This window comes from Fonticula alba, assembly GCF_000388065.1.
Source record: "Fonticula alba strain ATCC 38817 unplaced genomic scaffold supercont2.3, whole genome shotgun sequence".
NCBI lineage: Eukaryota > Rotosphaerida > Fonticulaceae > Fonticula > Fonticula alba.
In genome coordinates, this window is record NW_009242973.1 from 1,736,419 (window position 1) to 1,749,261 (window position 12,843).

At 67.3% G+C, this 12,843-nt stretch overlaps 3 protein-coding genes across 3 annotated transcripts in view; 1 reads left to right on the top strand and 2 right to left on the bottom strand.

The window, feature by feature from the left end:
* Positions 1-303, bottom strand: part of H696_02159 (hypothetical protein) — a 1,196-nt gene extending 893 nt beyond the window's left edge. The window contains exon 1 of the mRNA XM_009496056.1: positions 146-303. Coding sequence (XP_009494331.1) covers positions 146-221 — 76 coding nt within the window. The 5' untranslated portion in view covers positions 222-303. The remainder of the gene's footprint in view (positions 1-145) is intronic.
* Positions 304-750: 447 nt separating this feature from the next.
* On the bottom strand, positions 751-10,633 carry H696_02160 (hypothetical protein; the record flags this gene model as incomplete). Its single annotated transcript, XM_009496057.1, has 24 exons — positions 751-1,586; positions 1,744-2,113; positions 2,289-2,508; positions 2,583-2,692; positions 2,840-2,998; positions 3,130-3,162; positions 3,339-3,749; positions 3,922-4,005; positions 4,107-4,137; positions 4,272-4,303; positions 4,378-4,789; positions 4,974-5,032; positions 5,148-5,519; positions 5,688-5,840; positions 5,942-6,130; positions 6,360-6,635; positions 6,775-7,044; positions 7,160-7,484; positions 7,736-8,049; positions 8,148-8,218; positions 8,340-9,069; positions 9,190-9,844; positions 9,955-10,345; positions 10,462-10,633. 24 exons carry the CDS (start codon positions 10,631-10,633, stop codon positions 751-753), a joined length of 6,675 nt encoding a protein of 2,224 aa, XP_009494332.1.
* A 542-nt stretch (positions 10,634-11,175) lies between these two features.
* H696_02161 (hypothetical protein) lies at positions 11,176-12,202 on the top strand. The gene is made up of 3 exons (XM_009496058.1): positions 11,176-11,246; positions 11,446-11,733; positions 11,943-12,202. Exons 2-3 carry the CDS (start codon positions 11,446-11,448, stop codon positions 12,111-12,113), a joined length of 459 nt encoding a protein of 152 aa, XP_009494333.1. The 5' UTR covers positions 11,176-11,246; the 3' UTR covers positions 12,114-12,202.
* Positions 12,203-12,843: the final 641 nt, after the last annotated feature.

Genomic DNA, 12,843 nt, shown 5'->3' on the forward strand with positions numbered 1-12,843 from the left:
CGGTCTCCGCCATGCGCAGGCACGCGTGCGCGTGGGGAGCGGCCGGCCGGCCGGCAGACAGGTCAGCGACGGGAGGGCACACGAGAGAAGGAGCCAAGAAGGACCAGCAACCGGCGGCCAAGAAGCGAAGGGGCAGACGACGCACCACGGTCGAACGGCTTGCCGCCGGGGTCCTGCTCGAAGACCTCGAAGTAATCCTCAAACTGGTGGGCAGAGGACATGGCGCGAGATGTGAAGCAAGGGGCAGAAAGGGAGGAGAGGCAGAAAGAAGGGTGGTGAAAGGGGAGGGAGAGGAGGGGGGGGGGGGGCGGCAAGGGGCCGATCGCGCAGAGGGGGGTGGCCCGGCGCGCCGAGCCGGCCCGCCAGCGGCCAGCCCGTTCACTTGAATGGCCCTCCCCGGCCTGGGGAGGGGAGCTGTGTGAGGCGGCGTCTGACGGCGCTCCGGTCTCCGCCATGCGCAGGCACGCGTGCGCGTGCGTAGAGGCCGTCTGGCGCCCTGGCCGCCCCCGGGGGTGCGGCAAACAGGCCTGCCTCGAGGCCCAACGCGCGGCGCTCTCCCTTGCCGGCGCCCCCGCTCGTGCCCGCCGCCCTCTCCCCGCCCTGTCCCGCCTACACACGCACACACACACACACACACACGCAGGTCCTCCCCGAGGAAAAAAAGGAACTCCGCGCCAGGTGGAGGCGGGTGCGGTGCATGTGATCATATCATGTGTGTGCTACACAGTGCTATTATATCAGAACGCCACATCAAAGCCTGCCATACCCATCGTCATCCTCGTCCGAAGGCCCGGCGATGCCGGCATGGAGGAAGTCCAGCCCGAGGTCGCCAGCCGGCTGGTCCTCGTCCGACATTTCCTCGGGCTCGGTGGCCTGGCTGTCAGAGCCCGAAAGCTCGGCATGGGCCTCCGTCGGGGGCCGAAGCGCCTGCACGCTGATCCCCGTCTCGCTGGCAGCCCACACGTCGGTCGGGATCACCTGCGACGAGACAACCTCCCCATCCAGGGCCCGGTGCTTCAGGTGCCCAATCCAGTAGGCAGCGGATGCGTCATTGCGCTCCAGCATCTGCCGGACACGGAAGAGCAGCGTCTCCAGGTCCCGCCGGAGCGGGGCCACGAGCCTCAAGGCCGTCGGCGGGAGGGTCGGCGTGCCATGGCTGGCAGCTGCGTCACGCGCCCGGGCAGTTGTGCCGGCGCTTGCCGAACGAGCCTGGCGCTTGCGCGCTCTCCCGCCGGCGTCGGTGGAGGTGGCGCCCGCGGCCGCGGCCGCGGCCGCCACCGCCTCCCGAGACGAAGAGCTTTTCACCAGCGAACAGGCGGACTGCAAGACACGCGTGCTCTTCTGCAAGGCCGCAAGCAGGGCCAGCACCGCCTGCCGGTGCGAGTGGCTCATGCCGAAGATCCGATCAAAGCAAGGCATCACATGCCGCATCCAGGCCCCGACGAAGGACCGGCCCAGGCGCAGGCAGGTCACCAGCACCCCGGAGAAGGGAGCCGCTAGGACTGCATCATCCGCGGCGCGGATGGCCCCAACCAGCCCGGTGAAAGTCCCCAGGAGGAGCTCCAGTCGGCTGAGAACGACAGCAGCTGCCCGTGCATGTGTTGATGCGTGTGGGTGGCGCGGGGGTGGCGCGGGGGTGTGAAGGAGGGCAGAGGAGGGAGGGGGGGGGGGAGGGAGTGCAGATTGCTCATAGGGTCAGTGACAGAAGCGGAAACATTGCCGAAGAGAAAGGCGGCTTCGCACCGCTGTCATGGCGCCGGTCCAGCAGACTGGGCGATAGGTGGGTCACATTGGCCACCAGCGCCTCGAAGCACAAACGGTGGTACTGGACAAAAGTTTGCAGCGTGATGCTCGATAGCCAGGAGTGTGTATCGTCCATGGCTGCGGCGGTCTCGCCGTCGGCTGACTGTGATACGTCGGGCGAGAGGGAGCTCCATCCGCTTAGGAGCGGCCGCTCCAGAGCCTCGGCCAGGTCCTCGGCCCCCGCCGGCAGCCGCTCCAGCGCCTGCTGGTACTCGGGCAGGATCTGCCGGCAGAAGGGGATAACCACATGCGAGAAGGCCGCCGGAGATAGGAGGAGGTGCGCTCGGAGGACCAGCTCCAACTCAGATGTCTTCCGAGAGAGAGAGGGAGGGAGGGAGGGAGGGGGGAGGGAAGAAGAGAGAAAGGGGGGAAGGAAGAGGAAGGAGGGAGAAAGAGAGACAACCATTGCCGGGTTAGACGGCCACGGACGGAGAAGGAGAGAAAGGCGGGACAGAGGAGCAGCCATCGACCCAGGGCAGGCGCACATTCATGGTGGCCAGGTTCGGCACGCCGGCCAGCAAACGCCCCGCGAAGTCCGAAATGAGATGGAGAGGCCCGACGTCCGAGGCCGGGGATGGCCGGGGCGCAGCCAACGCCGCGGGGCCCGCCGCTGCCGGGCAGATTGAGAAGAGCCGCGAAATGGCGAGTGCCGCGCGCAAAAGTTGCAACGGCTGCCGGTGCTCCACATCCGCCAGGCAGGGGGAGCTAGCAAGATCGATGGGAGGCCACGAGTCAGGCGCCAAATGGGACCGCATGCCAAAAAGCACCAAGGGACGCACAATAGCAGTGCCTGCAGGATGGTTTCCAAGTCGCAGTGACCACTGGCCGGGGGGGCCTCGACCAGCCGCAGGAAGAAGATGCTCACTTTCCGAGCGGTCTGCAGGAATGTCTGGGGCCAGGCGGAAGAGTCGGACAGAAACGCCGTGAGAAGCGGGGCACGGGCCAGAACAGGGAGCAGAGTAAAAAGCAGGGCAACGAGCAGAGCAAGGGCCAGGCCGGACACGAGGACAGCCCAAAGGCCGGTGGGGGGGGGTACCTGGCGCAGAAGGTGCAGGAAGCCGGATGGCGAGTGCCGAGTCACCGATGCCAGAGGAGCCAGGTCGCTCTTGGGCGTTCGACCCAGCTGCACAAGGCTGGTGGCCACACGCTCGAGCACCCGCAGACCGGTACCGGCGGAATCCATCAGGTCCGCAATCTGCACACACGCGTGCGAGGTTGCCGGCGAAAGGACACGCGGGCGGGTGGGCAGGCAGGGAGTTAGCCCGGGCCAAGGGAGGAAGCAAGAATGGGCAACAACACAGCCGGGGGGCGAGTCTCCACACGCACGACATCATTCATGTCAGCCGACATCCGAAGAGCCTTGGGCGCCAGGGGGGGGGGGGGGGGGACGGGACGGGACGGCCGGGCGGGAGGAAGGGAGGAAGGGAGGAAGGGAAAAGGGGGGGGGGGGCAAGCACGGTTGGACGGGGATCGGTCAACATTTGACGGTCAAGGGCCGGAGGAAGAAGCAACACCGCAAAAGGGCACGCGCGCACCCGGTCCAGACGGAACAGAGCACACAGCGAGTACAGCCAGATGTGACTGAGCCCGCCCTGCAACAGGAGGACGGAGATCCAGTGGGCCGGTGGCCAGCTGCTCGACACCGATTCCAGCGGCGCATCAATGTGCGCCTCCTCCGACTCGGGCAATCCATCGGCCGTGGCCGTGGCCGTGGCATCGGGAGATGCGTCATCGGCCAGGGGCTGCGCCGGCGCGGAGTCCGCGCTGGGGGCCGGCGCCCCGGGTGCCTGGAGGTATGCCGAAGACCACACCAGGCCGGTGCCGGCCAGCGCGGTGATCAGCCCATTGAAGTGAGTCGATGTGGCGGTCTTCATGCCGGTCATGCTGGCCAGGCTGTCAAATAGACCCACCGTGGAGCTGGTGAGGAAGTGACTGCAGAAGCGAATCTGCCAGCGGCAGCGGCAGCCACAACGAGGCGACAGGAGCCCGGGGGGGGGGGGGAGATCAAGGGAGGAGAGAGGCCGAGAACGCGAAGGAGTGCGAGATCAGGAGGAGAACGTCAGTCACAGCGCCTCCAGACCGGCCCAGTGCCCAGCGAAGAAGGACACCCAGACACACCTCGCTTGAGAGGCTGGAATCCATCTCGGCGGTCATCAGCGAGCGGAGCTGTGACCGTTGGGCGATCAGCGACGCGGCGCTCGCCTGTTGCCAGAGTCGACCAGAGGGAGTCAGTGGGGGCCAGGCACACGAAGAACATTCACGGGGAGAGGAGCCTTCCCGGCGATGCCACGGCCATCGCGTACCTTGAGCGGTGTGAAGCGCCGGACAAAAAGACTACCGACGAGCGAGCGCAAGAGCAGCAAAAGTGTCAGATCCCAGGCAGGGCCGTGGCCAGCAGGAGGAGGAGGGGGGCGGGGGGCGGGGCGGGGCGGGGGGCGGGGCGGACAAGCATGCAAAGAGAAGCGGACCTGACGAGGCGTGCCGGCGGCTCGGTACTCAGCTGCAAAGGCCACACCACACGGAGAAGAGGTGAGAGCGGAGCCCGGACAACACAATGCAAAACCCAAAGCGCACCAGATCGATGATGGCCTCTTCAGAGAGGGCCCCCTCGTCGCTGAGCAGGATGGCCGCCGACAAATGCGCAGCCAGAGCCCCAGGCGGCACGGTAAGACCAGCGGCCGGGCGCGCACGGCGCCGGGCACCGCCACCCCCGCCACCCCCGCCACCGCCGGTTCCAGGAGTTGCCTTCAGCGAGGCATTGACCAGTGTCAGCAGGCATGTCTCCAGGTGGATGAGCTGCCCGGCCCGACAGTAGAGCACCGATCGCAGGGTGCGCAGGCCTTCCCGGTGGGCATGGTGTACGGCCCCACCGCCGGGGAGGAACTGCAAGCCCTGCAGCGCCTGGAGATCCGGGTCACAGTGCTCCAGCTGCGCTCGAAACAGAACCGCCAGCCATGGCGTAAAGGCATTGAGCAGGTGTCGCAGCCTTCAACGGAAGGAGGAGGCGGTAGGAGCCATTCACGGTGGGGCACGCAGTCGGCCACAGCGGCATGGTCAGTCGGGGGGAGGGGGGGAGGGGGGGGAGGCGAGACGGAGCAACACAATGGCAGAGATTGGAACCGGATCCCCCGTGGCAGGGGGCCAGCCCGACAAGGCAACCACATGCGCACCAGTTGATAGCATAGAAGAGCGACAGGATGACCGCCGGCGAGGGAGCCAGCTCGCCGATCTGCAAATGTTCCGGTCACACAAGGTGGCATTCAGTCAGGTCCGGCGGGAATCCACAGCACATGGGAGGAAGTGGCGGCGGTGGTGGCAGAAATGAGCAGACAAGTGGAGCGCACCGCCTCCACGTCAAACAAGGCAATCGGCGACAGGATGATCGGATCGATGACAGCCAGTAGCGGCTCATTTGAGGCCCCGGTCGCAAAGGCCGGGCCGGCGCCCGGGCCCAGCGAGAAGGAGCTGCAATACCGGTACAACAGGAAGTGCGAGCCCAGCGTGGACAGCCGCAGGCGTCGAGGCTTCCCCTGGGCACTGAGCAGCAGGCACCGATGGATCGCGGCCACCAGCGACGGACCGCCTCCGACCGGACTGGCCGACGTGTGGGCAGAGCCGACCAGAGACAAGCTTGCCAGCGACTCCGACCCATGATCGCCCCCGAGGGATGATGCCACCGAGGGGTAAATGTCCACGCACACGGCCGGTGGAAGTGGCTGTATGTGCACGTGCATGTGCAGTTGTGTGTGTGGGGGGGGGGGGGGGGAGATATGGGGGCCGAACAAATGTGAGTGCCTGAGGAGGAACCGAAGGAGAAAGGGGAACTGCAGCCATGGACGCAAAGTGCAGCAGCAAGAAGGAGGGCCCATGGCCATTGGGCGCACGGTGTTCGTATTCGGAGAGGCCACATGGAGCTCCACGGACACAGGGGGCGAAAGCGGCCGAGCTGCCGGAACATGACGGCCGCCCCCGGCAGCCGGAGCCTCCAGGAGGGAAACTCGCGAGGCCAACTCCGACGGCGACACCAGGTACCGGCTCTGCCCGCCACAGGGTAGGCTCCAGGATGTCAGTCCCAAGTGGGCGGAAGGGAGAAGGGCGACCCCGGCCGAGCAGACTCGCTGCGTCCCGGTGAACGGACCTGAAACTGAACAATCACGTCCTTGAGAATGAAGGACAAGAGGGACTCATCGACCGCGCGCCACGGGGCCAACAGGCCGCCCGGGCAGATGGGCAGCTCTGGCCGCGAACCTGGCCCCTGCGAGCCCTGGAATTGCTGAACTGTGCGCAGGAAGCGTGTCAGCTCCCGGAGGAAATGCCCGTGATGGGCCTGCACCGCATCATGGCCGCCGTCCGATGGTGCAAGACAGGGACAGGGGAAGTACGTCAGCAGGGAGCTCAGGACTGAAACCCCAACAGCCAGCGGGACCAGGGCAGCACCGTCACAGGATGCAGCACTTGCAAAGAGAGGGGGAAAAGAGCGGAAGACAGAGGGATATAGGGGGAGGGGGGGGGGGCGGGGGGGCGGGGGGGCGGGGGAAGGAAGAGAAGGGATGCACCTGCGACAGCCGGGCCATGTCGCTCAGCAGACAGAAGAGCCCACGCCCATGGCGGGACAATGTCTGCCGGAAGGACTCACTGAGCGTCGTCAGGTCGGGGTCTTGCATCAGACGTCCGAGCTCACCGACTGCGGCGAAGATGCCCGACATGAAGAGCCGGTGCCGGGCCAGCAAAGCCGGCGAGAAGGTACGCGAGTGGCTCGGGCCACCGAGCACCGCGCCATCATCCTCCGCCAATGCCGCCAGATACCGGTGGAAGGTCGAAAGCAGGAAGCTCTGTGCACCGGCGAGGGAGGCAGGAGGTCAGAAGGCGCCCTCGCCGGACGCGTGGACGGGAGGGGGAGAGAGAGAGAGAGAGAGGCAAAAACAGAAGGAGCAAGGCTTGGGAAAAGACGATGGACAGGCGTGGGGGCACCTTTGAGCGCGAGCGCGAGCGCGGCCGAAACTCCGGCCCACGCAGAGACAGGCGCGTGGCCAGGTGAGCCAGCACTGCGAAGAGCCCGCGGCTGGTGGTCTCCGCGATTCCCGGCGGCGTCCCGGTCGCCAGCGACAGGACCGTCCCCTGGAGAACCGGCACCAGGGGATCCAGCCCGGCCGGGCCCAAATGCTCCGGCAGCTCCGGATGCAGGCCACGGGGGTGGCAAATCCAAGCCAGCGCGCATGCCCCGAGCAGGATCCGCACCTCCTACGACGAGTTAGTGGCCAGAGGGAGCTCCGGAAGGCGGGAGAAGGGAGCGCAAATGAAAGCCCCGCCGATGGGTCGCCCCCCCCCCCCGCCCCCCCCCCCATCGAGGACGCACCTCTCGTGAAGCCAGCAGGTCCGCCAAAGAACCCACCACTTGGCGCTGGAGGTGCTGCACGTCGGCCGGGCTGAGCCCCGGGTCGGCCAGGCCAACATCAGACCCCGGCGTGGCCCATTGCCCGGCCACGCGCTGTGCCACGGGCAAAAGGCAGAACAACAGTGCGGCCCAGCGCCCGGCCAGGCCAACCGCGGCCCCGGTAAAGCCTTCGGGCATGATGGGGTCCATGTTGGCAAGCCCAGGCAGGCGAAAGGCCGGCATGCGAGCCGCCTCGAGGGTGAAGTGTGCCAGTCCGGTTGGGAAAATGGTGAACGCATGGAGGAGGCTCCAGGGATCGGTTGTGGCAAAAAAAAGACAGAATGGCGTGGATGGGACAAAGGGGACGCGGCGAGAACGAAGAGGCAGCGAAGGAGCAGCAGAGGGGGCAGCAGAGGGGGTAGCAGAGGACAAACGGAGGCAGACGGTTAATCCGCTGATCGGAGGCCACATACAGTGCAGGGGGAGACCAGAGAGGGAAGAAAAAAAAAGAAAGACAGAGCGAAAGAGAGGAATGAAGAGGACACGGCCGATCCGCACTCTGGTCTGGTGGAGAAGAGGGCCAGCGTGCGCGCCAGCAAGTCCGCACGGAGGCGCCCGTGCAAGGTCAGCATGAGAAGCAGCAGGCAGGCCAGAGCCGCCAGGCGGTCTGCCGGCTGCGGCGCCTCCAGCAGGCCGGTCCCAAAGACCGTGAGCGCTGGGGCATGTGCACTTGAGTTGCCCGGGTGTGCCAGCGAAAAGGCAGTCCCGTGGAGGCCTACGCGCGTGCTGCCCCGTCGACTCGGGCCGGCGTCCATGACGCCAGCCGCCAAGCGTATCAGCAGGACCAGATCCAATGGCGACGGACCAGCCGACTGGAGGCCAGGTAGGTGTTGGGGGAGGGAAACAAGGGCAAACCGTGAGCAGAGGACAAATGACCCTCCCGCCAGGACATGCCGCCAGAGAGACGCACATCGTCGAATGCCGAGCGGAGCCAATGGAAGCCGACGTGCGGCTCATTGGTGAAAAGTGTCATGAGCGTGTCTGGAAGGGCATAAAACAGGTAAGAGGTTGTCGAAAAGGGAAATGAGGAGAGCGGGAGAGAGAGAGAGAGAGAGAGAGAGAGAGATTATTGGCCAGGCATAGCAGACGTCGGGAGGCGCACCTTGCAGCGACAGGTGCAGATCGGGCGAGAGGGCTGGGCTGCCAAGCTCCCCAGACAGGGCGCGGGCCGCCACGTCCGGGCCCCCGCCATCCATTCCGCCGCCAGTGTCCGAGGCCACCAACCCCACGCCGAGAGCCAGCAGCCGGGCTCCGGCCACTCGAGCCGCATGGCCGGCTACCTGCCGCACAACGGCCACCGACTGCGACAGCTCCGACTCCGGGGACACCTGCCGGAGCATGGTGTGCAACGCCTGCAAAGCCGCCCCGGCCAAGGGGATCCCCCGGAGCTGATCACCCCCAGGGCCAGGGGCCACGAGCATGCTTAACGGGCTGGACAGGCACCGGTCAGCCAGGAGATCGCTGTGCGGCCCGCCGGCCAGCCAGGCGGCCGCCACGCGCCCGGCCCCGGCCAGCAGAGTTTCCGTGACCCCGGGCCAGGTCCCCGGCGCCAGGGTGTCCAGGCGCCGGCGCAGGAACCCGAGGAAGTGTGCCGTCGACAAGATGTCCCGGTGGGCCTCAAGGCCGGGGCTCGGGGCCGAAGAGCCGGCACGGGCCACCGCATGGCCCAGCGCCCGGAGCAGAGCAATTTGCAATTGTCCCAGGCCGATGGCCAGCGGACGGTCGGCCACCACCGTGGCTCCCATTGCCGAAGGCAGCCCCTCGGACCCCGGGGCCCACGCACTCCGGGGGAAGAGAAGCTCATGGATGTCGAAAAGGTCCAGGGCCAGGGACTTTGAGTCAAGAGGAAGGGCGGAGGAGGGGGGGGGGGGGACGGGGGCGGGAACACATCAGTAAGCGAAGGACTCCGGCAGAGGGAGCAGCAAGAGGCGCAATTTCGGCCATATGTGTACCCGGTGCACGGCGTCATCGGCCGCCGGGGTCTCGGCTCGAAGGAAGGAGAAGCGCGGGATCAGCAGGACCAGCCGCTGGAGCAGGTCCCCGAGCCGCAGGGCGAATTGGCCAACCAGCATGTGTTGACCGCCGGTCAGGGCGGGCTCCTCCAGCCCCGGCATCCGATCTAGCAGCGGCCGAAGGATCCCCGCCACGGCGCGCAAAACCCGGCCAAAGGGCGATCCACCGCCAGGGACAGGGCCAGCCGGTAGGAGGTCGGCACACAGCAGGACCACCGCCCCGGGCAGAAGGTGGTCCGATCGGTGGAGGAAGTCCCCAAGCCCCGAGGCCAGCAGGATCCCGGTGTCCGCCATGCCGGTGACAAAGCGCCCATCGGCTCCGGCCGCCGGGTCGCCGTCCGTGTGGGCCGACTGCTCCAGCAGTGCCTCCAGCCGGGCGGCTCCCTGCTCCAGGGGCACGAGCAGCGCCCGCAACATGGCCGCAAGGGCTGTCCCCTGTGCCAGGGCATAGGGGAAGCCCCCGGGGTCGCTGGGCTCTGGCGTGGGCGTGCTTGCCCGAGAATGGGCCTGCTGGGCCGTCAGCGTCAACAGAAGGTCCAACGTGGAGAAGCCCAATTCCACGGACGGGGCATCGGCCTGCGGCTCAAGGACAATGCTGCATGACAGGCGAGTCAGTGACGGGAAGGCGCGAGAAGAAAGGCAGGGGGGGGGGGAGGCAGGCAGGATGGCGCCCCGGGCCCCGACTCGCTCCCCAGATGGACGCACCTCGACAGACCGCACCACAGCCGGCTGAGGTCCGAGCGCCGGAGGGCCTTGCCGCCCGGGTGGGGATTCTGGCGGAAAACCAACCCGCAGGAGTATTGGGCGAAGCCGCACGCAGCCGCCAGGGCCCCGTACGCCAGGCGGTCGCCAGCCAGGCGGTCCCACCAGGAGAGATCAGATGTGTCGCCATGCCCGCTGCCACCGCCACCGCCACCGCCGGGGCCCGACAGGAGGGCCTTGTATCCGGCGCCAAGGGCCGCAATGGAGCCTTGATCAAAGATCCGGCCAACGCACTGATCCATGGCCTCGGAGCTGACGGCCGACAGGGGACCCACCAGTGCCGGGCCCGGCGAACGGAGCAGCGTCAGCAGCGACATGACAATGGTGCGCATGTCTGTGGCCGAGGGGCGGGTGGGCGTGCCCGAACGGGGTGTCAGAACATCACACATGAGGACCGGGAGGAGCGGCGGAGCGGCGGAGCGGCGGAGCGGAGGACCGAGGCAAACGCACCTGGCTGCGTCCCCGGCGGATAGCGGCAAACATCACGAACGACCGGCTTGCCGGCCCCGGCGGCGGGCCCACATGCAGGGACTTGCTCGGCCAGGAAGATCCGGCACTCCCGCAGCAGGTGGCGGAAGTACTCGCCCAGAGGGGGCGACGCAGGTAGAGAGCCTTCAGACATGGTGCATGGTGTGTGCGTGCGCGCGCCGGCCAGCAGGGAGCACACGGCGGGAGGCGGGAATCGAATCCAGAGAGAGGAGGAGAGAGAGAGAGAGAGAGAGAGAGAGAGAGAGAGAGAGAGAGAGACCCGAGGAAAGGTAGGCGTGTGGGGTGGGTGTTGTGGGTGTGTATGGGGGGGGGGGAGGACGTGTGGGCGGGCGTGGTCGGTGCATGTACGGGTATAGCTAGTCCCGCACGCGGTGGAGGATGCGCCGCGTTGGAGGGGGGACGCTTTTCCGGCACCCACGGACGCCGGCCCAACGGGCATGGAGATCGCCCGCCCCCCCGATCGCCGCCGCGCGATCTCCGCGCCCCCCCCCCCTCCGCCGGGCCCCGGCCGGGACGGCCCAAGGGCCATGCCGTTGGCATATGGTGGCGCCCGATGCCATGATGCGTTGGTGTCTCCTCCTTGTGTCATGTGCCCGGGAGAACGTCATTCTACGGGCCTTAATATGATGGCGATCCGGCCACCCTGCGGGCGCCCGAGACTCGATCCACCCCTCCCCCTCCCTCTCCCCCTCCTACTGTCTGATCCCCCGCGCGCGCGTGCCCCTCCCGCCCCCTCCCTCAGACAGGTACCCGCCCGGGCTCGCCTCCTCCCCTCTGTCGCCTCCTCCCCTCTGTCGCCTCCTCCCCTCTGTCGCTTCCTCCCCTCCGTCGCTTCCTCCCCTCGTCGCCTCTTCCCTCTTTGAGACCCTTGCTTCCTCTTGCTCACACGGCTTTATCCCCCACCCACCCCCCCCCCTCTCCCTGCCTCCTGCGCGTGGGCGACAGATGCTCGCCATCCTCTCCGCGCGCACTGCCGCCCTCGCCCACAACACGGTGATGACCGCGCGGCAGACCGTCGTCCACGCGGCCGGTGTCCTCCGCCACTCCCTCTTCGGGGAGGAGTACCCTCCGTATGGGCATCAGCTCCAGCTGGCGGGTGATTTCGCGCCGGCTCCCGCCGCCCCGGCCGGCCCCGGCCTGCTGGAGGCCCTGTCCCGCCCGTGGGTGCTCTTCGCCGTGCCCAAGAAGAAGGTCTCCCGGCCCATGCGTCGCAACCGCATCGTCCACAAGCAGGTATGCCCCGAAGCTGCTCCTTGATATGCCCCCTGTGGTGGCGTGAGTTGGAATGCGGAGCGGGGGAGGGGCACTCGGGCTGGCTGGCTGGCTGACGCTTGACCTACCGGCTTTACCAAACACGCACATACACGCACATACACACACACACTCACACACGTCATCTGCCCTGTTTCAACCTCCCCTCCCGCTCTCGCTGGGCACCACAGCTTCAGAAGATCACCAACGTCGAGGACTGCCCCAGCTGCGGCTCCCCTCGACTTCTGCAGAACCTCTGCCGCAACTGCCGCACCATTGTCACCGCCGACGGCCAGCTCCACCCCGCCTCCAAGCTCCCTTACATCCCGGAGATCGACAACGCCAAGCGCCAGCAGCAGTAAACACGCCTCCGCGCGTCTCCCCACCGCGGAAGGACACCATGGCGGAGCGGGATTTCCGGCCATTACGCACGCTCTCTCTCTCTCTCTCTCTCTCTCTCTCTCCTCCTGCTCCCCTTCCCCCTCCCGTCACCCTACCACACACACACACACACACACACATACTAGACCTTGTACTCCTTTTCGATTCTCTGCTGCTCCTTGGCCCCGGCACGACCGGCACAAGATACGTCCTCTGGCGCGTGGCCCGGCCACCTTCCAGCACCTCCCCCTTGTAGACTGCTCCCATGTTCCCCCCTCCTCCCTCCCGAAAATGCAAATAATCCTGAAATGTTTGATCTATTACTGGGCGATGTGTGGGGTAGCGGCCGGGCGAGGGGGAGGACCGGGCCGCCGGGCGGCGGCGGCGATGCCGAATGGTGGGAAGGCCCCCGGCCGCTGGGAAGTGTTTCGGGAATCGGCGAAAGGAGAGAGATGCAGCTGGAAACCGGCGACTTAGCGCTTGCCACGGGAAGCCTGCTTGCCCTCGCCTGTGACGATGACAAAGGCGGATGGCGAGGGGGGACCGGGTGTGCGCGCGGCGGCCGGGCACAGGGCAGGTTACCGTGTGATGGGCGGGCAGGGTTGGCGGGCGAGCAGGCACACGTAGGCGCCAGCCGAGCACATCGGTGGCGGTGCGCGACAAGGAGGGGGCCAGACAGAGGGAGGGAGAGAAGGGGGGGGGGGGGGGGGA

Coding starts and splice junctions, on each gene's coding strand:
- H696_02161 (XM_009496058.1), top strand. CDS start 11,446: ATGCTCGCCATCCTCTCCGCGCGCACTGCCGCCCTCGCCCACAACACG. Junction 11,734..11,942: donor ACCGCATCGTCCACAAGCAG/GTATGCCCCGAA, acceptor TGGGCACCACAG/CTTCAGAAGATCACCAACGT.